General features: G+C 40.5%; 1 protein-coding gene across 3 annotated transcripts in view; it reads right to left on the bottom strand.

Moving 5' to 3' along the window:
* Nucleotides 1-25,793, bottom strand: part of CDH24 (cadherin 24) — a 117,359-nt gene that overhangs the window by 30,171 nt on the left and 61,395 nt on the right. For all 3 annotated transcript variants that reach the window (XM_040354176.1, XM_040354192.1, XM_040354183.1), the window contains one exon: nt 1,828-2,122. In XM_040354176.1, coding sequence (XP_040210110.1) covers nt 1,828-2,122 — 295 coding nt within the window. The remainder of the gene's footprint in view (nt 1-1,827; nt 2,123-25,793) is intronic.

Here is a 25,793-nt window from a genome sequence, read left to right as displayed (position 1 = left end):
TTTGCGAGGAATGTGTCAGATTTTGCTTTTAGTTTCTCCACTTCTTTTGTGTCATACCAATACAAATAAAAGAAATAAACCTGACAATGCCTAAACATTTGTAATTGCAACAATTTTCTGGGCGAAGTGGTGCATTATCTGATAGAAATATAAAGGTGCTAATATTTTTGCCCATAACTGGCCATACTGTATCATCCACTACAACTTCTTCATAGTAATTGGATTTGATTTAAAAAAGTAATTTTGGGTAAACTGAAGTGTCCGCACTGGAAGATTTTTCCTCTATTCCTGTTCTTTTGACAGTTAAAAATGCAGAATTTTCCCTCAGATTCTATTTCGGTGACATTAGTAACCAGGACAAGTAGAGAGTGCAAATCCCTCCAGTGTAGAAATAGACAGCAAGAAAAATGTTTTAGAGTTTCTAACACCTGACAAAAATATTTTAGCTTTAGAAAGATTTAAGGGCAGAATCATTCTAGGCTGGAAATACACTATAGCTTTTCATATGAACGTTCTTACAAAAAAAAAATCTCACCAGTACATTCAATAATACCTTTAGAGACTTGACATAGGTACTTCAATTTTGATTCTTTACATTTTTGGAAAGAATGTAATTTCCCAAAGGAAAATCATTATACATTGTTAGAAATGCATTCGTTAAAGAAAATTTTTCCATTTCTGATCCTTCGAATTTTGTCGTCACTGCAGTTGAAAATGAAAGTCAACTTGACCCCACTAACTATTAAAAAAGTTTAATGAATGCTTCGAAAAAAAATGTTTTTAACAAGATTCTGATAATGTTTGGCCAGCTTTAGACTTAATTTGCTGTAATTGAAAAATAAAATGCGGATATATTTGAGTAGGCTATATCTCCATCCTGGTTCTATACGGGTAAGTAAGGTCTTGCTGCCGTCATAGAACACTGGAACACTGAAACCACACAAAAGATACAAAGGGAGCACCGACCTAATGTATTATCCTAAGACCAATTGTTTATGATTGTAAAAAGTGGTAAGAATTATACTCGCAAAATGGCTATTGTATAAAAGCTCATCACATAATCCAGCATAATTCAATACATAATTCATCAACTCATGTGACAGAGGTAGAGGCTAGTCCTAGCCTATTGGATCTTCATCTTCTGTCACATGAGTTGATGAATTATGGATTGAACTATGTTGGATTATGTGATGAGCTTTTATACAATAGCCATTTTGTGAGTATAATACTTAAATTTTTTTACTATAATAAATATTTGGTCTTAGAATAATGCACTAGGTCGGTGTGCCCTTTGTTTATTTTGTGTATATATTTGTGGATTTGAGCATCCTTAACAATGAAAACGTTTATCCAATCGCTGTAATTGCCATTGTATGCAATTGTTGTACAATCGCTACTATAACCTCACAAGTGATCTGGAAATTTAACAATCACATCTTGGCCATAGTAGTTGTAACAAACCTGTATAATCCATGTGTGTTACTATAGCAGGGCGCCAAATAAAAAATCTTCTTTTCAGTTATTCTAGAAAAAATGTAAGCACAAATATGTTTTGTCCTGTTTCGGTTTAATCATCTCTTCCTACCCTCTTTGGACTTTAGTTGTCAACACAGTTTGCAGATCTCTTTTATCTGTTATCTAAAATCAACAGTTCTGCACTAAATGTTGTGTGAATTCATTGCCCCTTCTCTCTAGCAAACTGTCACTTTCATAGAATGAGTAATTATCACTGGCATGTCTGCAATGTGAAGACATAAATCTTTGGCTTCTAATATTCCCATTGCTCAATACATGTCTCAATATAAAGACCTCAGGTTCCCCCCTCACCTACGTTGGACATCTCTGGCACAGAGGCCCGGTAGGGAGGGTGCAGGAAAACAGGGGGGTTGTCATTAATGTCTTGCACCTTGATGATGAACTGAGAGGGGGGCTCAAGTGGTCGGAGGGTAACCTTGTCCACAGCTTGTGCCAGTAGAATATATTCCTCCTTTTCTTCCCGATCCAAGGACTTTGTTACATGGATATTGCCAGTTTTGTCATCAATAACAAACACAGAACCAGCTCCCTCTCCAGTCAGGATATATTTGGCCCGTCCTTCCCCTCGATCAATATCTGTGTGAAGCTGTAAAGCCATAATACAAGTTACATAAGTTACATACAAGTTACATAAAGCTGTTATCAAAGTAATAAGCTCAGCAAGCTTTAGTAGCAAACTATTAAACAAATATAGTGTGCATTAATCAATATCAACCAATCATGACCCAGCTTTCAGTAGTTTAAAGCAGTTCTAGAGTAAAAATATCCTGCCACTCTGACAAGGCATGATATACCTAGACAGCATAAACAGCTGCTCTGCCTTGGCATTTAGTCACATGGTCAAAGATGACGTTAATTCAATAAACATCTCTGCCTCAACTTTGATCTTCTTTAATAGTGAGCACAAGATCGTTGCCTTGGCATTAAAGTGATTGTGAACCTCCTGAAATGAAAAATTAACAAAGCATATCCTTCTATAGCGTGTACATGCTTCAATCTAAAGCACTTAGTGACAATGGCGCAGGCGCACTTTAGAAACAGCGATCGTGACGTTCCTAAAAAAAGGCCGTCCTGTGACTGTCGTCTCCCACGCACATGCGCGGGAGTGACATCATCGCCGCTCCGGCCAATCACAGCGCTGGAGCCGCGATACGCGGAAGTAAGGTGAGTATTATATAATGAGCTAATATGCTATGCATACTAGCTCATTATGCCTTTGTCTTGCAGGTGGTGTTTTTTTTCTGGAAAAGTGGGTTTACAACCACTTTAATAACCTGTTTTAATTAAAATCTAAAATTGTCTCTGTAACGGTCACCACCGTTTACGATATTCCCATTTCACCAACCACGACAGCTTATCTGACACTCCAACCATCCAACAGACACGATCCATATGGATTTCCCCAGCATAAACGAGACAAGCTCCGTTCTCTGAGTCAAAATGTATGAACTCTTTTAATGGTAAGCTTTCTTATATACAGTTTTAGAAACCAAGTGAACAATAAATCAACTCCACCCAAAAGACACTTCAATACACACTCTAAGACAATGACATTCAGTTGAGTTAATTATCCCCAGACGTCCGGACTCCGATACTAAGTGATTCACCTGCATAATACACATTTCTATGTCAGACGTTTTGGCACCAATTTAACATGACCTAATTACAACAGCTGAGAAGTCAGACGTTATGACTCTCACCTGCTATTTCTATCACATAGTATCATCAATAGACTTTTCACACAAACACATTCCTTTACTAAACATAATTAACATGCTAATTCCCTACCCCTGAAAGGAGACATCTGACCTTTAGACTGCTAACTCACAACACTTATCTATCATCAATAGCATCTTCACACAAACAGTGTTATTAGCATACATAATGAAAGGTCTTGGAGCAGACCCAATTAACACCTCAAAAGCATGTGTCCCCACATTGAATGAAAACACTCCACTGACCTGGTGGGGTCAGAATAACCAACTTGTAACATCTCAAGATATCCTGCAATATATGAATTATCATTAATGTCCCATCTCATGTAATTTATAATTAATATTTCCCAGTCACTCTATGCCCAAAAGGGGCACAGGGTGACCCTAGACCTAAGAGTCATTAGTGACGCTGGCACAGGAGTACCCCCCATCCTTCAAAAGTCTCTGGTTGTCACGGGTCATTCCGTTACAGTCTCTTTGCAAGAACTCGGCAGTTTAGTAATGATTTAATACTATCTAAATAAATTATCTGAATTAAGATTTTTTTTGTAAGTATTAGTCAACACACACCTATTGGGAGATGTTTTTTCTCTACACACAAATACTGTATACCAAGAATGTATAGCTGGTACAAGACAGCTAAAAAAAAATTATTTGGTGCAAAAAAATGGAATTTCACCCATGTGTAGCTAAATGAAGCATTTGTTCCTGCTGTTTGCAAAGATGCCAACACATTTTTGTTGAATCCCTTTGCTATGGGGGGGGGGGGGGTGGGGGTGGGGGTTCTGTAGCACCATGTTTGGAACCTTTTCGCAAACTCCTCTTTGTGTAAGGAATAGAGCGAATGGTTCAAAGTTCTCTTTTGAATTGTTGCAGTATCTTTTGGTGCGATTTAAATGAATAAAATAAATACAAGTAAATAAGATTTCTTTTGATTACCTGCTACGGGTTATTACACTTTGCACATTGCATTATTAAATAAAGGCCTATGTTTTATTCAGATCTAATCCCTAATGATTGTATCTTGTTTACATTATACTGTTCTTTGCAATCACAGCTTTTTTTCCCTGTATTCTACCAAACTATTACTAAACCGTTTACAAGCTGCAAATTTCATTCAGACATAAGCCTGCCCAACTGGAGCTTGTAATCTAATTTTCCTTCCACAAAAGTACAAAGACACAGCCTGGCGCCCATTTAGTCAGAAGCCAATTAACCTACCAGTGGTTCTTTGGCCTGTAGAAGAAAGCTAAAGTACCTGGAAAAGCCTGCACCAACATAGAACACATGAGCAAGATCTGATATATTCATTGTAATGTAGGGAATTCATAAAGATTCAAATCGTTATCTATCACTTCGTCATTGTTTAGGAGGGTTGCCTGGCCATAACCTAATAGATTGTTTCATTATGCCTGCAGGCTGTATGCAAAAAAATCTAACAGATTCCTCCATCCACCCTAAACAGAGTAGTGAGGCCCATGTTTTCTGATGGCCAGCACAAGAAACTGTCGGAATAGGTTTGGCATTGTCAAACAGTGACTACAGCTGATTGGCCACAGTCAATGCTTGGCCAAGAATTATAATAATTCTTGGCCAAATGATTTTTGTATCAAAGGATGCCAGGCAATGGGACACCTCTCAACAGGGTCGTCTTAAAAGCATCAAGGGCCCCTGGGCAAAATAATGCACTGGGGCCCATACCAGCTTGCCCAAATTTACACATCTACTTTCAAAGAAATAAAGTTTAAATAGTTAATAGGATTAAACATATATTCATTAATACTTCCAATAAAATCAAATTTTTCCAAAAGGAAAACATTCCATAAATCAAAGACTAGTCAACACAAAGGGCACAGCATGGGGGGAACGTAAGAAGGGCACAGTACGAGGGGGAGGGGGTTAGGAGGGCACAATACTGGGATCAGGAGGGCACAATATAGGTTCTGAGACGCTTCTCGGGACATGACCATATCGGGACAGTTTAGTAAAAAGCATGACTGTCCCAGCAAATCCGTGGGAGTTGGCAAGTATGATGTAATGCAAGATTATTGTGGGGCCCCCATGTACCTGGGCTTGATGACATCACTCCTGCGCGTGCGGTACGAGTCCTTTAGGAACGACACGATTGTGCCCTTTCTTCAGTGTGCATGGGCCAATGACGTAGGCGCAGGCGTATATGGTAAATTTATTCTAAACCATGCAAGTTTAGGAGATATTTCTAGTACATACAGGTAAGCCTTATTATAGGCTTACCTGTAGGTACAAGTGGTGTAACAAGGTTTACAACCACTTTAAAGTTGAACCACAGGCAGATATAAAAGGCACACATGCATGCAGCTTAGTGATTAATAATATATCATTATTTTTTTTAATGCAAGCTGTGTAGGTAGCTTCTTGCACTGCTTGCAGGCATGCAGAAAGTTTTTTCAGTCTACTCTATAGTCTGTTAGGCAGAGCTCAGACTAAAAGAGAGAGAAGTGCAACAAGGAGCCATTTATGTGTGCTGCAAAGCACAGAGCATGCTATTAGGAGGAGAGTGGAGGAAAAAGGAACATGTAAGATGTGACACCGGAGGGGGGAGGCTTCCGATGAGTGGAAGTTCCACTTTAGGGTGGAGCTCCGCTTTAAGTCACAAGAATTTCACTGAAGTCTTGGCCGTTGATTCATCCTTTTTGGAAGGAATCTTCAGTATTTTGAATAATTATTAGAGGACTTTGAGTCAAAAATTTCACAGTTGGGACTTTCTCAAATATTTACTATTTTTTTTTATTTATTTTATTTATTTAAGTTATTTATTTGTGTATAAATTTAATGATATGTCACTTTAGAGCTCAACAATATTTTTATGTATTGCTATCTTGTGTGTATCTTACTTTGAGTTGCAGCTTATTGTTATGCCTCGTACAGACGATCGCGATTCCCAAAGAGAAAAGTGCGATGTGAGCTTTTTGTCGCAAATTCTGACTGTGTGTATGCTCCATCGCACTTTTTCTGTGAGAATTCCTGCTAAGAAAAGATTGAGAGCAGGATCTCAATTTTCGTGACACGAAAAATTCCTATCGGGAATCGTGATCGTCTGTATGCAAAAAAAAAACATGCATGCTCTGAATCAAACTGCCTATTGAACTTCATTGATCTTGGCTTGTCGTACGTGTTGTACGTTACCACGTTCTTGAAGTTGAAATTTCGTCCAAGATTAATGTGACCGTGTGTATGCAAGGAAAAAAAATGCGGTTTTCTTGACGGAAATCTCTATCATGTGCACGAGGCATAAGGTTTGTTTTTAGCACAGTTTTTCTTTTTTCTAAGTCTTCTAAAATTCTTGCCTGTAGGTAACAGTTCAAAAGTGGAGTTTAATTCCACTTTAATATGATTGATTTACTATTTGTAATAACGTACATACAGTGGGGATCGAAAGTTTGGGCACCCCAGGTAAAAATTTGTATTAATGTGCATAACGGAGCCAAGGAAAGATAGAAAAATCTACAAAAGGCATCAAATTACAGATTAGACATTCCTATAATATGTCAAAAAAAGTTAGATTTTATTTCCATCATTTACACTTTCAAAATTACAGAAAACAAAAAAATGGCATCTGCAAAAGTTTGAATTTATAGCATGCACTACCCCCTTTGCAAAGCTGAGACCTGCCAGTGTCATGGATTGTTCTCAATCATCGTCTGGGAAGACCAGGTGATGTCAATCTCAAAGGTTTTAAATGCCCAGACTCATCTGACCTTGCCCCAACAATCAACGCCATGGGTTCTTCTAAGCAGTTGTCTAGAAAACTGAAACTGAAAATAGTTGACGCTCACAAAGCTGGAGAAGGCTATAAGAAGATAGCAAAGCTTTTTCAGATGTCAATATCCTCTGTTCGGAATGATATTAAGAAATGGCAGTCATCAGGAACAGTGGAAGTTAAAGCAAGATCTGGAAGACCAAGAAAAATATCAGACAGAACAGCTCGCAGGATTGTGAGAAAAGCAATTCAAAACCCACGTTTGACTGCACGATCCCTCCAGAAAGATCTGGCAGACACTGGAGTTGTGGTACACTATTCCACTATAAAGAGATACTTGTACAAATATGGTCTTCATGGAAGAGTCATCAGAAGAAAACCTCTTCTACGTCCTTACCACAAAAATCAGCGCTTGAACTTTGCAAATGAACATATAGACAAGCCTGATGCATTTTGGAAACAAGTTCTGTGGACCGATGAGGTTAAAATAGAAATTTTTGGCCGGAATGAGCAAAGGTACGTTTGGAGAAGAAAGGGCACAGAATTTAATGAAAAGAACCTCTGTCCAACTGTTAAGCATGGGGGTGGATCAATCATGCTTTGGGGTTGTATTGCAGCCAGTGGCACAGGGAACATTTCACAAGTAGAAGGAAAAATGGATTCAATAAAATTTCAGCAAATTTTGGATGGTAACTTGATGCCATCTGTGAAAAAGCTGAAGTTAAAGAGAGGATGGCTTCTACAAATGGATAATGATCCTAAAGACACTTTAAAATCCACAGGGGATTACATCAAGAGGCGTAAACTCAAGGTTTTGCCATAGCCTTCACAATCTCCTGACCTTAACATAATTGAAAATCTATGGATAGACCTTAAAAGAGCAGTGCGTGACAGACAGCCCAGAAATCACAAAGAACTGGAAGACTTTTGTAAGGAAGAATGGGCAAAGATACCTCAAACAAGAATTGAAAGACTCTTGACTGGCTACAAAAAGTGTTTACAAGCTGTGATACTTGCCAAAGGGGGCAGTACAAGATATTAACTCTGCAGGGTGCCCAAACTTTTGCAGACGCCATTTTTTTTTTCTGCAATTTTGAAAGTGTAAATAATGGAAATAAAATCTAACTTTTTTTGACATATTATAAAAATGTCTAATCTGTAATTTGATGCCTTTTGGAGATTTTTCCATCTTTCCTTGGCTTCGTTATGCACATTAATACTAATTTTTACCTGGGGTGCCCAAACTTTTGATCCCCACTGTAGTTATGGGCTGCAACATTTTTGTACATCATATGCATTTTCTGTGTACTAAATACAGATTATTGATTACATGTGATTGCTCAAATCACAGTTAAAGCTTACAGACCGTTTAAAAGCTTTAGGAATGATGAAGTCAAACCTAGACCTCAAGCTACATGGGCGATTTGGATCTACTTGCTTCTGACTAATGCAACTACTTGCTGTGTCACCTCGTTAGGCTATGGGTACATAGTGAATTTAGCAACATGATTGAACTACTAAAAATTCTCCAAGGACTCATCACTAGGAGTGGCAATTGTTCTCTAAAAAGATGGAACAAATGGCTCCCTATGGAGTGAGCTACACAGGGTAAGCAAAGCAATAAAGTCTTTGCATGGCTTGTTCTGTTATTTGCTGAAAATTATTTAACAACGATGCTGACTGTTACATGTAATGCTAAGTTAAAACGTACCCTTTAATATGTACATATCTTTAAATAATGTGTTATTGCCAGGCCATCTGAGTGCAATAGTCTGCACTTTTTGCTTTGTAATGATGTCTAAAGGTCCATAATCATCTATAGTCCAGCTAGGCTGTGAGTTGGCATAAATCTAATCTAAACCTTTAACAGCTCAGTGGAGATTTATCCTGCCAGTGCCAGCCTGGGCCTAAATGAGCCATAGCCAAGAAGTACTGACCCACATGCAGGTCTGCAACTACAGTTTCCTTAGCTCAACTGTGCTATACATTTAGTATATTGTAGGCAGTGCTTATTTGGTATGGCAGCAGAGTTATTTTTTTATGTTATTAACACAAGATTTAGCAGGGCAAGAAGCTCTCAGGAGTTTTCAGCAGCCTGCAAGCACTCTTGTAATGTATATAAATAAAAATAAAATCATTTAATATGTAATAGCTTGGCTCCACAACAGTTTGTGCAGTTTTTTTTTTCATGATCATTGCCTTTCCCTTTTTAATTTTAGATTATGATCCTGCCAACAAGTGTGCCCCCTGCTACAAAGGGACAATGAAACTTCTACAGTGTCTTATTGCAGGAGCAGCATTGTTACCCTGTGCACCATAGACTGCCTGTATATTTAACGTGTTAGGCCCTGTACACACGAGGAGACATGTCCAATGAAAACGGTCCACGGACCGTTTTCATCGGACATGTCTGCTGGGAGCTTTTGGTCTGATGTGTGTACACACCATCAGACCAAAATCCCCGCGGACAGAGAACGCGGTGACGTAGAAGACACCGACGTTCTCTAACACAGAAGTACAATGCTTCCACGCATGTGTCGAATCAATTCGACGCATGCGCGGGATTTCAGGCTGTTGGTTATACGTCATAACCAGCGGACATGTCCGATGAGTCGTACTAACCATCGGACATATCCGACGGACAGGTTTCCAGCGGACAAGTTTCTAAGCATGCTTAGAAACTTTTGTCCGCTGGAAACCTGTCCGCTAGGCCAGGAAACCTGTCCGCTAGGCCGTACACACGGTCGGACATGTCCGCGGAAACTGGTCCGCAGACCAGTTTCAGCGGACATGTTCGGTCGTGTGTACAGGGCCTAACAGAGAGAGCTGGCTAGTCCTTCTATGGCTGGCCACACACTATACAACTTGATTGTACAATATCCTTTAGATCTAACAACAACTAAATAGTGCAAAGACCTGCTTGTCTGAATACAAATTAGACGGATTATTTGTGTAGCGCACTGCTCCTGTTGAACAGGCGCTGCTGTAAATTTAGTGGGGTCTGGGATGTTATTTGGCTCAGACTAGTATGATTAATGGCAAATTTAGCCTCTGTTCCAGCCATGGCTGTGCTGAGAGTTCCACCATTGTTCGCCTGGGGGTGTCATTACCACCCCAGGCCAAGGGTGGCAGCAGCAAAGTCAGGGTGTATTGGGTGTCCCCCTCAGCAGCAAAACAGTGGGAGTGGTCGCCTCGCTATGCATGCTGGGGAGGGGAACTTAAGAGACAGACACCATTGGCGGTGGTCTGTCATCCCACACGCCTCGTGGCCCGCCTGGCCTGTGGTGCGTGTCCTGAATCCTGACTTTGGGACTACGTTGGTCCGGGGGCGCGGCTTCACCTGGCAGTAGTCAGACTGGGGCCTGCCTCTTTTTCAGAGGTGATCCTGTACCGTACGTCCTGCGGGAGGAGCTCGCTTGATGAAGAAGCCAGGGGAGGACCTATCCTGGAGGGGGCCATGTAAGAGGCTGGTACCATGGGAGAAGGCCTGGAAACTTAATTGAAGGATGCAACATACACTGAGAGGCTTGACAGTGTCGCCTGTCGGGCCTAAAGTTCTATCAAAGTTAGGCTGGAGAGATCCGGGTGCTGAATTCTGTGGCAGAGGATTCCGGACCAAAAGTGTCTCCTCATGAAGGAAGGTCTGTGGCAGAGACTGTACTTTATTCAGTGCGTCATCCCAGCTGCTAGGCCAGTGAGAGGGACCTATCTGGGTGAGCAATACCCACTCTGGCTTGAGCGGCAACGAGAATTTTTGCTGGAAGCAGGAGTGTTTCCTATTTGTGATTATGCACCTGAACCTTCCTACCCTTTCCACCCCTCATCCTTATTTTCTACTGAAGTTCTCCCAAATAAACCCAAGAAAAAGTAGTGCATTGTGTGGACATTGAAATTCTTCAGACTCTCACTTCACCCTGGACAGCGAGAAGATAGAGGTAACGTGCCACCCAAAATATAACCAGCAGCTCCTCCGGGGTAGTGCAACATTTAGATGCCTTCATATGTCAAACAAGCCAGGCAGTAAGGTCAGAATTCCTAATTTGAATTCTTGTTCCAGATCAGTGGGTCTTAAAATCAATAACAAAAACAAAAATATAATATATTGCAGCTTACCAATCAATAAATGTGGTGGCTGCAATCGTTTTCTTTTTGGGGGCTTTTTTTTGGTCTGTTTTTACCCAGTGGTCTGGCCAGTAACACACCTCCTATATTAAAGTGCCCCCACTTTGGATGAAGGAGCATTGTCAATCTAGGGGAAGGTAGGTAGTGTTAGGTGCATTAGATGTTTTAGATGGGCTTGACTAACACATTAAAGCTGAACTAACTCTTTTTAACCTCTTTCCCACCAGGCTTGTTTTTCAGATTCGGTGTTTACAAGACTAAAACAGTTTTTTTTGCTAGAAAATTACTTAAAACCCCCAAACATTATATATTTTTTTTCTAACACCCTAGAGAATAAAATGGCAGTTATTTCAATACTTTTTGTCACACCGTATTTGTGCAGCGGTCTTACAAGCGCACTTTTTTTTGAAAAAAAAAACACTTTTTTGAATTAAAAAATAAGACAACAATACATTTTGCCCAATTTTTTTATATATTGTGAAAGATGATGTTACGCCGAGTAAAATGATACCCAACATGTCATGCTTAAAAATTGCACCCGCTCGTGGCATGACGTCAAACTTTTACCCTTAAAAATCTCGATAGGCGACGTTTTGTTTAAAAAATTCTACAGGTTGCATTTTTTGAGTTACAGAGGGGGTCTAGGGCTAGAATTATTGCTCTCGCTCTAACGATCACGGCGATACCACACTTGTGTGGTTTGAACACAGTTTTCATATGCGGGCGCTACTCGCGTATGCATTCGCTTCTGTGCGCGAGCTCGTCGGGACAGGGCGCTTTAAAAAAATTTTTTTTTTGTTTTCTTATTTATTTTTATTTAGTTAATAATTTTTTACACTGAAATAATAAAAAAAAAAATGATCACTTTTATTCCTATTACAAGGAATGTAAACATCCCTTGTAATAGAAAAAAGCATGACAGGTCCTCTTAAATATGAGATCTGGGGTCAAAAAGACCTCAGATCTTATATTTAGACTTAAATGCAAGAAAAAAAAGAAAAGGAAAATTTGTCATTTAAAAAAATGTCAACAAAAAAATTGTCTCTTTAAGACGCTGGGCGGGACTGACTTTTTGACGTCACTTCTGCCCAGCAGAGCTATGGGGACGGGTGAAGGACATTTTTCCCTCACTCGCAACCCCAGTCAGCTGCTGAACGGACCCGATCGCCTCCGCTGCTACCGACGGCTCCGGTAAGCGGCGAAGGGCGCAGGAGAGCGGCGGGAGGGGGGCCCCTCTCCCGCCACCGATAACGGCGATCTCGCGGCGAATCCTCCACGGAGACCGCCGTTATCGTGTACACCACCGCCCACTGAAGAGATGGATATCTCGGTTGTGGCAGCAGCTGCTACCGTTACCGAGATATCCATCTTTAAAAAGAGGACTTCTTTTTGACATGGGGCAGTGGTCAAGAGGTTAAGCATTTTAAAACATATTTAATTAATTTTTAATATTCAAAGCAAACTCACCCATCCATACATGCCTTCGTGTTTTTTTTGTAGAGAAATTGCTTTAACTGCTTGCCGACCAGCCGCTGTCATTATACTGCACAGGTGCGCAAACCGTGATAGGTGACTTTACGAGCTATAGAGGGCACGTGCACCTACGGCGTGATGCCAGAGCTGATGCATGTAGCCGGCAGACATGATGTCCGCCGGCCACACGCGATCACTCCTCAGAGAGCCAGAACGGGGATCTGTCAATGTACACAATGTACACAGACAGATCACCGTTCTGTCAGTGAAGTAGAGAGAAATCATCTGTTCCTAGTGAGCAGGAACAGCAACCTCTTTCTACTCCCAGTCAGTCCACTCCCCCCACAGTTAGAAACACCTCCCTGGGAACACTTAACCCCTTGTGAAATGCCCCCTAGTGTTAACACTTTCCCTGCCAGTGACATTTAGACAGTAACCAGTGGCTATTTGTAGCTCTATTTGCTGTATAAATGTCAATAGTCCCAAAAAAGTGTAAAAATTGTCTGATCTGTCTGCCACAATGTCACAGTCCCGCTAAAAATCGCTGCTCACCGCCATTACTAGTAAAAAAAAAATGATATTAAAAATGCCATAAATATATCCCCTATTTTGTAGAAGCTATAACTTTTGCGCAAACCAATCAATATACGCTTATTGATTTTTTTTTTACCAGTAATATGTAGAAGAATACATATTGGCCTAAACTGATGAAGAAATGTTTTTTTTTACTTTTTTTAAAATATTTATTATAGGAAAAAAAAAAAAATATTGGGATTTTTTCAAAATTGGCACAATTTTTTTGTTTATAGCGCAAAAATAAAAACTGCAGAGGTCATCAAATACCACCAAAAGAAAGCTCTATTTGTGGGAAAAAAGGGACATAAGTTTTGTTTGTGTACAACGTTGCATGACCACGCAATTGTCAGTTAAAGTGACGCAGTGCCGTATTGCAAAAAATGGCCTGGTCATTAAGGGGGCAAATCCTTCCAGTCCTTAAGTAGTTAAGAGAACAAGTTCATATATTTTTTAGAACAAGCAAGGCTTTTTTTTTGGTGATATATTCTTAAAGTGTCTTACTTTGATCATTGTTAGTTTTAAAATGTATTGTGTTTTTATGGATATAAAATACACATTTGGTCTATAATTTATACAGTTTAAATTACACTAAAATTATGATTCTGTTACAAAGCATTGCAAAGTTATTTACAAATGAAATAAAGGCTTTTTTAAAAAAAAAAAAAAAAAATAAGTTTATTTATTTATTTGTATTTTTTAATGAACACTAAAAAATGAATAAACAAAAGAAAAAAAAAGGGAAAAAAAAAGTTTAATTATTAATGACTGGAAAAAAATCCCTGTAACTGAAGGTCTGTACCTTGCTACAGATCTGGAATCTGCAGGAGCCAGAGCATTGCAAACATGATCCACTTATAGTTGGATACACTGATCATTTTTAATAATTAATATTGGAGCATTGTTTGCAAACTGCCTTTCAGCCCACGTTCACATTGGGCCGATTCGACCTGTCAAATCGCATATCAAATCAGAGCCTATTGCTGGCAATGGCACCGTCCGTTCCCAAAAGTAGTCTCTGCACTTCTTTAGGCGACTTCGGGGGCGATTCCAATAGACATCTGTGTATGAACCTGCACAGATGTCTGTCAAATCGCCCCCGAAGTGGGACTGAAATGCCAGCTGAACTCACGATTCAGTTTCAAACCCGCCCTCAGTGTGAACGTGGGCTAAAGTTTATCAAGCCTCAAGAACATAAATTTAATATATTGCAACTTATGAGTCTTTGTGTGCTGGTTGCATTCATTTTCTTTTATCTTCAAGCTTTTTATCTTTATTTTTTAACACACTTCTCTTATATTGTATCTTTGGAGGAGTAGCATTGTCACCTTCGGACTACAGAACAAGTTCCCCCTCCCCATCTCCACAGACTGAACTGTAAAGAGTTATCACAGTGTCTAGAATTTCACTGCTGCAGAGTCAGGATCAGGAAGAGCTTACTAGATTTCTGGTAGCATCAACAGATTTCTTTGCACTTATTGAACAGGTATAAAGGAATGCCTTCAATTGTACTGTATATATAAAAGACCAAAACAGAGCATATAAGAAAAGTTCATACACTTTTCTTTTACAAATGTTTATTGAGAAGTTAACGTTGTAGGCAATGACATACTGTACATCAAACAGATGCGGATATATACAGATGGTCAACAGTATACAAATGTAGAATAATGTAATTACAATTACAAATTTCACAGATTAGGATTAGGGATGAGCTTTGTGTTCGAGTCGAACGTATGTCCGTCGAAATACGAACAAAACGGGTCGTTCGCGCCAAATTCGAGTGAAGCGCCATGGCCCATAATTCACTGCGGCATTGCGCGCTGATGATTGGCCAAGCATGCACTATGACCCGCATGCTTGGCCAATCACAGCGCCGTCAGTACAGAGAGCCGTAATTGGCCAAAGCCAGGGGTTTTAGTACACGCCCCACACTATAAAAGGCCGCCTGCAGGTCGGCCTTGTGTAGTGTGTTCCGGCGCTGGTTAGAGATCAGTCAGAGAGAGAGAGTGTCATTTTTTCTAGGTGGATAGAGCAGGCAGGTTAGTCAGTTAATGTTACAGTGTGTAGAGGATATATATACATCCCAGGTGTTGTACATATATTTATACACTGTATAGTTTAGCTAGATCAGTTCTTCCTAATTTACTGGCAGGTAGTTGATTGTGCTAGCTGCAGTATTCTCACGTGGTGTATTGCCTGTGTCCTCTGAAGTGTGCACCATAAATCTACACAGGCATACTATAGACACCCAGCAGGTACAATATTTAAAGGAATTTTTCATATTTTTTTTTAATTTAAGCATCATGATGCTTAAATAAAAAAAAAAAAATCCTTTAAATATTGTACCTGCTGGGTGTCTATAGTATGCCTGTGAAAACGTATTTGAGAACCCGGGTCTTGCCCCAGGGAACATGTATAAATGGAATATTTTTTTAAAAAATGGTCGTTTTTTCTGGAGCAGTGTTTTTAATGATGCTGCATCATTAAAATCACTGCTCCAGAAAAAAACGACCGTTTTTAAAACTTTTTTCCATTGATACATGTTCTCTGGGGCAAGACCCTTTGAATTTGCACTTTGAATTCGAACGTTCGAGTCCCATTGACGTCAATGGGGTTCTAAATGTTCGCCCGAACGTTCGGTCCGTTCTGGTGCGAACCGAACGCGGGGGTGTTCGGCTCATCCCTAATTAGGATATGATAAATTAGGGTCCTCTTTTTGGATGCAGATTTGTGATCTTATAGGCAGATGGAGGGATCTGAAGATCAGAGTCTTGGCTTTCTTTAAAGAATTAATAGAAAAACTCTTCAATATCTGTGTAAAATAATGTATGGGGACAAGCATATAGATCCAAAAGGTGGATGTTAAAGTGGATGTAAACCCACTCTCATCCTTTCTAAACTACTGCCATAGTGCTGATCTATAAGGATATGCATGCCTCCTGCATGTATCCTTATCTGTCAAATGTCTCCCCTCTGTCTGTTATAAGAACTGAAAAACTGCAGATTCTGTGGGTGGATCTGTTGTCTGGAGCTCTGTGGGTGGAGTCGTGATGTCAGTAGACTCCCCGCCCACCTCTACACTCCCCTTGTCAACATGCATTTTTTCCTGTATATTCCTTACACTAAATTCTGCTATGATCACTAACATCCAGTCAAAATCCAGAAAAGTAACCACATGACTTCAGAAAAGGAGTGGGGGTGGGAATTGAAAAATAATGCCTGTCTCCAGGCTAGTGCATGAGATAAAATATGAAGGGAAGTGGGGGAGGGGGAATGCGCAAGATAACCACTAGTTTATGGGTATGAGTATATCAAACCCATAATAGATCATGTACCCAAATGGATTCTGTTGCTGTAACCAGGTATATAGCTTATAAATGGGGCAGGGAGAAGGGGGGAGGTGGCCAAGGGAAGGCCAAAAAAGGGGGTTACTGTTAGCAACAATAATTGATCAGGGGATATTCAAGTAGCAAAAATATAAAACAATATTTATTAATTGATAGTATCAAGAATATATATGAAAAAGTACAATAGTCGATGAACTATATGAAAAGGTTAATAATCATATACAGAAAATGTAATTACCAATAAAAAACAATGTAACAAACAGGACCAACAAATAGACAACACAAAATTCAAGGCACAAGTCCGGACCTTCCAACTTGGACACCCAGTAACGGAGGAGTTCATCCACCATCAATTCAATTGGGCGACTGACAGCAGACAAGATGCAGACCAAAAAGTCGGCAATGTACAGTCATTTGGACATGTATACGCATTCTATTTCTTGTGCTTACATCGTGCTCAGCCATTATTTGTAGGACTTCCATACAGCACAAGCACTTAACAATGCTTAACTTGTGAATTCACTGTCCTCTGCGCTATTGCCAAACAGACTTTTCATTGCACGGGTAACCTACTTATGCTGAACAAATCCTTCCGACAACTGTTAATTAATTGAATTACCTGGATCTAGCATAGACTGTTCCAATCAACATTCCTCCAAGCATCTGCATATCAGGACCAAATTACCTAAGTGGCACCACAATTTTTTGAATAATTTTTTGGCCCAACAACCATCCTTCTATTTATGAAGATTGATTGACATTCTTTTGGTACCGCAGAATTATCCACTCGCTCCCCGCCACACCCTCCCCCATCCCCCTCCTCTCTTCCCCTCCACACTTTGTATTCAGCCCTTTTTGACCAGCACATATTTGGCTTCAATATACCAGGGGCTATCAGGATTTCTGACATATACATTGCCCCTTATATCCAAATTTAGCCACTATATGAATTTCCTTGTGCAGGAATATTTGGGCTGAATACACACACGTCCGGACTTGTGCCTTGAGTTTTGTGTTGTCTATTTGTTGGTCCTGTTCGTTACATTGTTTTTTATTGGTAATTACATTTTCTGTATATGATTATTAACCTTTTCATATAGTTCATCGACTATTGTACTTTTTCATATATATATTCTTGATACTATCAATTAATAAATATATTTTATATTTTTGCTACTTGAATATCCCCTGATCAATTATTGTTGCTAACAGTAACCCCTTTTTTTGGCCTTCCCTTGGACACCTCCCCCCTTCTCCCTGCCCCATTTATAAGCTATATACCTGGTTACAGCAACATAACCCATTTGGGTACATGATCTATTATGGGTTTGATATACTCATACCCATAAACTAGTGGTTATCTTGCGCACTCCTCCTCCCCCACTTCCCTTCATATTTTGACTATATTGCTTGATCTTTAGGGTCATTTCTAGCAAGTCCACCCTCTTTCATAAAGTACAGTTTGACTAAGCTTAGACCAGATCACATCATTCCTATTTGGGGATGGCCTTCGTATTGGGCGAGGACATAGACCAGGAGATAAAAGGTGTGACACCCCTCACACCTTTGACCAAGACGACGAGATAAAGAACAAATTTAAGGAACACAAAAAATTATTGATAAAACACCTTAACAGGAAATGGGACGTTTCATCATTAGAAACTTACATTTCCCAAAGGATCATACCGAGAGGTTTGCGAGACAGAATTATACCGGCCAAACACTTGCACACCAACACTTTTCTTCCCAAATGGAAGGAACTTTGTATTAATCATGGTCTGGCTGTGATGGGATTAATTGTTGACGAGGAAAAACAGCAATTGATATTGATCCAGCAACAAATTCAAGTAAGTGCACAGGGATTGGAGGAACTAAAAGATCAGGAAGAATTCACGAGACAGAATGACCAACTAAAAAAGGAAATTTATAGTGCATGAGATAACCTGTCATTCACAGCAAGGGGGCGGAACGGACTAAGGTTTTTCTCTGTAAGTCCGTTTTATTTCAATGAACAATAAAAGCGGATTGCTTAGAGCTGGATTAACTCTGTGTGGCAAGACTGGGCACAGATGATAGGAAATCGTATACTCTACATCAGTGGCGGTTCGTCCATAGAGGGCGCTGGAGCGCCGTCCCCTCTGGCTCTCACCGCCACTCAGTCAAATAACATAGATTCATGCATTGCACGAATCTATGTTATTTTCGCCGCTGCCGCTGTTATTCAGATGGTCGGCACTCAATGTCCGGCCATCTGAATAACGCCAGCTGGTTGGCTGTAGGGAAATGTCTATCAAAGCCAGCGGCTCTGATAGGCTTTCCCAATACAGCCCTCGGGTTCCGGAAGCTTATTCTCGGAGCGCACAGACTGTACGCCCCTTGAATAAGATGACAGGCGCCTCAGCCAATCAGGTTGGCCGGTTCTGGCTACCAGTAACCTGATTGGCTGAGACGCCTGTCAGTCATCGAGGGCGGGAGAAGACATCGTGGGACGTGGATGCCTAAAACCAGTAAAGGTAAGTGCCGGGCGGAGGGGGAAGAAAGCAATTTACAGGGCACAGTGGGGATAATTGGCACAGCGGCGACCATCAAAGGGCACAGTGGTGACAATGTATGGCACAGTGGCTGCGTTGAATGGCATGGCACAGTGGTGACAATGCATGGCACAGTGGTGACAATGGATGGCACAGTGGCTGCGTTTAATGGCATGGCACAGTGGTGACAATGTATGGCACAGTGGTGACAATGTATGGCACAGTGGCTGCGTTTAATGGCATGGCACAGTGGTGACAATGTATGGCACAGTGGCTGCGTTTAATGGCATGGCACAGTGGTGACAATGGATGGCACAGTGACTGCGTTTAATGGCATGGCACAGTGGTGACAATGTATGGCACAGTGGTTGTGTTTAATGGCATGGCACAGTGGTGACAATGGATGGCACAGTGACTGCGTTTAATGGCATAGCACAGTGGTGACAATGTATGGCACAGTGGCTGCGTTTAATGGCATGGCACAGTGGTGACAATGGATGGCACAGTGACTGCGTTTAATGGCATGGCACAGTGGTGACAATGTATGGCACAGTGGCTGCGTTTAATGGCATGGCACAGTGGTGACAATGGATGGCACAGTGACTGCGTTTAATGGCATGGCACAGTGGTGCAAATTGATGGCACAGTGACTGCATTTGATGGCATGGCACAGTGACTGCGTTTAATGGCATGGCACAGTGGTGCGAATTGATGGCACAGTGACTGCATTTGATGGCATGGCACAGTGACTGCGTTTAATGGCATGGCACAGTGGTGCGAATTGATGGCACAGTGGCTGCATTTGATGGCATGGCACAGTGGTGCAAATTAATGGCACAGTGGCTGCATTTGATGGCATGGCACAGTGGTGCAAATTGATGGCACAGTGGCTGCGTTTGATGGCATGTAACAGTGGCTGCGTTTGATGGCATGTAACAGTGGCTGCGTTTGGGCACAGTGAGACTGCACATTTTTTTTTTCCTTTGCGCCCCCCCAAAAATTTTGAGCACCAGCCGCCACTGCTCTACATTGTGACATAAAAAAAATTGAATTGGGTTTACATCCACTTTAAGGCTGCGAAGCCAAGAGATGAGTGGAGTTAAAGAAGAATAGACAGGGTTAAATACACTTGTAACATTTTAGGCTCATCTACAGACAAATATTAAAATAATATAAAATACAGGAACTTCTGATATCTTTCCTCCCCCTATATTCTCTGCATAGTGCTGCCCAGATCACTCAGAGATAGGAGAGTACTGTTACATGACCCATCGTATTCCCGAAGCAGTTGAAGCGCAAACCATGTTCAGGAAGCACAAAGTAATCTTTCCGAGTAGCTTCTAATGTAGTGGTTTGGCCATGGTTGCTGTATAATTCAGCTCCTTAGTGATTTTTTTTAATCTGCCTTGTTTTTAACTTCAAAATGAGCCTTTCATGAAAGAAGTGTGGAAGCTGCCATTGCAGGCTTGCTTCTGAAAATGCCAGAACAAGTCCCAGAACAAGCATGCTGCAAATAAGTATCAGAAAGGCATCACACCTGCTTATTTCTATACTTGTTCTCTGTCAGTGACTCAGACAGCATTATAATCAAAGCATCAGAATGACAGCTAAGGAACTAGTATTCCCAACGGAGAGTTTAGTGATAGCAGCCTCCATTAATCTTGTGTGACAGTATTCCTTGAAGGTGTCCATAAATATTAGATGACAGTCTCCCAATTCAGCTATTTCCACCCAATGGCAATCAAATGTCTATGGGTCAGTCCCTGAAAGCCCCAGATGACCTTCTCTCCTATATTTGTGAAATACAGTATCTCACAAAAGTGAGTACACCCCTCACATCTTTGTTAATATTTTATTCTATCTTTTTATGTGTCAACACTTAATAAATTACACTTATAATAAAATATTTACAAATTTGTGAGGGGTGTACTCGCTTTTGTGAGATACTGTATATGTGTTCTCTCCATGCTTCTGTTTAAAACAGAAGCTGATTTAAAAAAACATCTATCCTATGGTCTATGCTCAGCTTTAGATACATTGATAATAATTCTAGAATCGCTTGTTTCTCAGAGTTTTACATTTCCAACCAAGATGATCCATTTAGGTTCCACTGTGCTGTAATCTAATACTGACATTATTCTATAGTCCTTTTGTTTTGAAATTTGATTTAATTCATATAAGCTATAAGATATCTTGGGGGACCCTCTACAAACGACTGAAAGAGACATTGATTAATCTCTGTGTAGACAGCTGGAATTGTAAAAAAAAAAAATGCAAAAAAAAGGAGGTCAGGCACATAATTAGAAATTACTGTTCCAGATAGACTCGCGCCTTCCAGCCACTGCACTCTCTTTGTTTATTTGCTTAAATCCTACCCATTCACCGGCACCTACTTAATCCCTAAACAAAAAACACAACTGCAAATTATATTCCTGATAACTGTTTAAGGATTCCTGAAACATAAATATCTCCTCCTTGGTTCCTGGCAAATCTATTTGTTGACCAAACCAATCAATGCCCAGTGTGACTAAGCCATTTTTCTATTCTGGCTTTAAAGTCTAAAAAGAAACAGAGCACCTGAGGACCTTACTGCTGCATTGACTATAGTAACACCCAAAGTCATTTATTTCATTTTACCAAGGTACATTTTATCCAGCTAATCTTCATAATAAAGATAACAAAACAATGCAAAAAGATTTAAATGTAAATGGGACAGTGGAGGTTCTAACATACAGTATATGACTCAAAAATTTAAGCCTAGTTCATACTGGTTGAATGTCGGCCAGTTTAATAGAAACCGGCCAACATTCGAATAGTTGAGGTCCTAACATAAAGTATATGGCTCAAAGATTAAAGCCTAGTACATACGGGTTGAATGTCGGCCGGTTTAAAAGAAACCGGCCGACATTTGGCCAGTATGTATGGCAGCTGGTCTGACAGAAGCCGACTGAAAAAGATCTGCTGACCGGCTCCTGATCAGTGCCCTCAGCCAATGGCTGAGAATGCTGGCCAGAGTGTTCTGGAGGGGGACCATCCCCCTGTCAGAACACAATAGCACAGCAGGGGAGATCTGACAGGTCAGGGTTTTTTTTCGTCCAACCCGCTGGCTTGAGCAAACAAAATCTAGTGGTGTGTATCAGGCTTAAAACGTATTATCACATTTTTTAGACAGGATGAATTACTATAAAAGTGTCTTTGTTGGAAGGGGTTACGTGACCCTGTTTTTTTCCTCATGTGGTCACTAGAGCTACTCTGTAGTTAGGCAGCCACTTTGCATGGGATCTGAAAGACAATGAGGATCACCATAGTAGTGGTAGCTACTACAGTGATTCTATGCTTCTACAGGGGTCAGCCATATATGGAATATGCACACTTACAGGCTGAGCCAATGTAACTATGCAAACAAAAAATCATGCTTGATATTAAACCCCTTATTGCATCATACAGAGACGTAGCTTGAAGCTTGTGGGCCCTGATGCAAAAGTGCTCCCCTTCATTCAGGATATGGCTCACAGCTTGTCTCTCAGCCAATGATGAGAACGGTGTGGACCGTGGAAGGCAAAGTGGAAGTACAGTACTGAAGCATGGTTGTGGGGCTCTTGGGCAGATTGGAGCTGGACTTTGTGGAGGATATGATAATATGACAAGAAGGCTGCAGGGGCCCCCTTGAGCTAGGGCTGGGGTTGTGATTATGACCCCTGCAACCCCTTATGTTACGCCCATGGCATCATATGATCCCTTACTGACCTTATAATAACATACAGAATATTGTGTTATGCCATTGATTCACCTAATTTTTAACATTTTACAATTTACAGTATCCAATGATGTTGGTCAGGGAAAACAGGGCATATTCATTTCATAGATGTTAAATTTGCTTAAATGAGAGACAAATAAAAGAAAGTAAAACAATTTGGGAGAGAAGAAACACTTCCCCAAATTTGGGGATTTTAATGTGAGAGGTGTCAATTGCTATGCAAAGGCAAACACACTGAACACAGGTTGTTTTATGAAAAAATATCAAAATTTAATAATTGTTAAAAACAGATTCCAACGGTTATTATGGACCACAATAGTTACAAAAGCAGAGTGTATGACAGTATGCAGGTAGCCAACAACACCTTTCAGGGGCTTCTACGCTATGTCTGTCCCCTCCTTCACCCCCCCCCCCGCTGTCTTCTGGGAGACACACAGGTCTCAAAAGACAGCAGGGACCAATAAGGACGTACAGCGTGACTCACGCACGCGCAGTAGGGGACCAGGCTGTGAAGCCGTAAGGCTTCCTGATTCCCTTACTGAAGATGTCCGCGCCTGCACCCGGGAGCTGAGGGACAGATTGTCTTCGGGTGAGGACATTGCGGGCGCCCTGGACAGATAAGTGTCCTAATATTAAAAGTCAGCAGCTGCAGTATTTGTAGCTACTGGTTTTAATTATTTTTTTTGTCGGTGGAACTCCGCTTTAATTTTCAGACTTAGGCAGGCCATAATTGGGTCGAATTTCAAAAGAATTTTCTTTAGAAAATCTTATCTAAGAATTTTCGTTTGAATTTTGTACCATTAGTGGGCTGCAGCAACAGGCAATTTTCGTGTGGCTATCAAATTTGAGCAATCGGGCATGTTGGAAATTTTTTGAAAACAAACGATTTTCAATCAATGATGGTAGAATCGTGCAAAGAATGTAATCGAAAAAGAAATGCGCATGAGTGAAAGAAAAGAAAATTCCCGTAAAGAAAAGAAGATTCCCAGCCACAAATTATTTTCTGTAGCAACACGAGGTGAAATTGAAGGCTTGTTTGGTCAAATTTCAAAATCAATGGTAGCACAATCAGATCACAAAATACACAAAATTTCAGATTTTAAAAAGAAAATTCTTTCGACATTCGACCATCTATGACCAGCCTAAGCTGGGTTCACACTATGGCTTGGAAGCAAGTTTTTCCCTCCTCCAATTGTCAGGAGGCCGTGACCGACTGTGACCGGCTCTCAATGGAGCCGGTTCACACAGCTCCGGGATGGCTGTGGAGGGGTTTGTAGAAAAGTCCTGTGCGTCTTCTGGTCCGAATCTAGCCAAAGTGTCAGGCCTGATTCATCCCTAAAACAGAGAACAGGGACGCACTGGACCCCTGCTGTGAGCTCCGGTTCGTCCCTGTTCTCTGTTTCAGGGATGAATTAGATACAAATTTTTGGCTGGATTCGGACCTGAAACAGATCAGAAGACGAAGAGGACTTTTCTGCAAACCGCTCCACAGCAGTCCCGGAGCTGTGTGAACCCAGTCTAAAGTTCCACTCTAAATACTGATAACTATTCATATCGTTGGCAGTTGGACACACACCCTAGGTGATGGGGCCCTTTCACAACCCAGATAAAATTTTCAAAGCTCCTATTTATCCTATTCATTCATTGCACTAATCAATCTTGGAATAACTTCCATGAATGTCAAACGGTGGACATGATGGAAAATAAAATGTTGATTAAAAAGGAAAACCGGTTTTGCTTGAGTCTAGTAGCCCAACCGACCGTACCACAGCTGCAGTTGTTCTGGCATATGTCTAAATATGTGCACAATGCTTTTGGATAATAACTAAAGTGATGTCCTTGGTATAAAGGCATTTATATGTACGAGTATATAAAAAAAAAAAAAAAAAAAAAAAAAAGATTTTACAGTGGATATATGATATTCTAATCAGCGGTTGATATCTAATGTCTAGTTTATACCTTTTTATATCTAAATAATATTATATCCACGGATGTAATACATTTTCCCCTTGTCTTTGTTTAGTAAATAATAGAAGAGTGCAGTTGGCTATGGTTGGCTCTGGACTACAAGAAAAAGAAAAAGAGAAAAACAAGATTTACTTCCGCTATTAATGGCACAAGATTTAACTGCACTTACACGGTGACACGCTGATGTAAATCTGAAAAATAGACAAATCCATAAAGAATCATCAGCAGTAACTTAATCGGAAAAAGAAAATGCAAAATGGAGCAACATGTGGCCAGACTGTAATACACTGGATCTCCCCTCTAGTGTAAGTGGGAGGAAAGAAAAAAGCTGCAAATAAATAAATCATTCCTCTGCTGCCATTGCTTACTGCGGACTCCTGAAAACTGTATACGCACACTGTCTGTGATCTCTATGCCAAGCTCAGAGACATGACTAGAAACAGAAAGAGCTAAAAAAAATCTGGGCATGACAGAGAGTGTTATTACTGGCAGATTGCATCCCTCTCACCTGCAGCCCTCAGAGTAAATCTGCCATCTAGAGCTATGCATACCCATGTTTAGTGCAGCTGAGTGATTGCAGCTGATCTGAAAAGAAGAGTGGCAGAGAAAGACAGACCCATACAAAGGAAAGCGTTACACTAAAGAAAGAAAAATTAGGAGCAATACAAAGAACGATGAGAAAAAAAAAATCTGCACAATGCTTAAACAGAAACAATCATAGCATCATGATTTAGGACAAAATAAGCCGCAGCCCAAATCGAAAAATAGAATTCCCAATTTTAAAGTCCCAAGCTGTCTATAGACTCTCAGTGTGCCCGTTTTTTGGCAGTATCTGCTCCTATCTTCAGGAACCGTTGACCAAGCATAGGCGATATTCACTTCAATAATCCAATCATGTGAAATTCCTGTTTATTTTGAATACCAAGTCATGTGTGGATAAAGGAATAAACAGGAATTTATTTTTCACATGATTTGATAATGGAATGGAATGTTCATGCTTTTTTTTGGTGTACAGATTCTCAGCTCCTT

The sequence above is a fragment of the Rana temporaria genome, chromosome 1 (assembly GCF_905171775.1).
Source record: "Rana temporaria chromosome 1, aRanTem1.1, whole genome shotgun sequence".
In the NCBI taxonomy this organism is placed as follows: Eukaryota; Metazoa; Chordata; class Amphibia; order Anura; family Ranidae; genus Rana; species Rana temporaria.
This window is presented reverse-complemented; position numbering and strand designations above follow the sequence as displayed.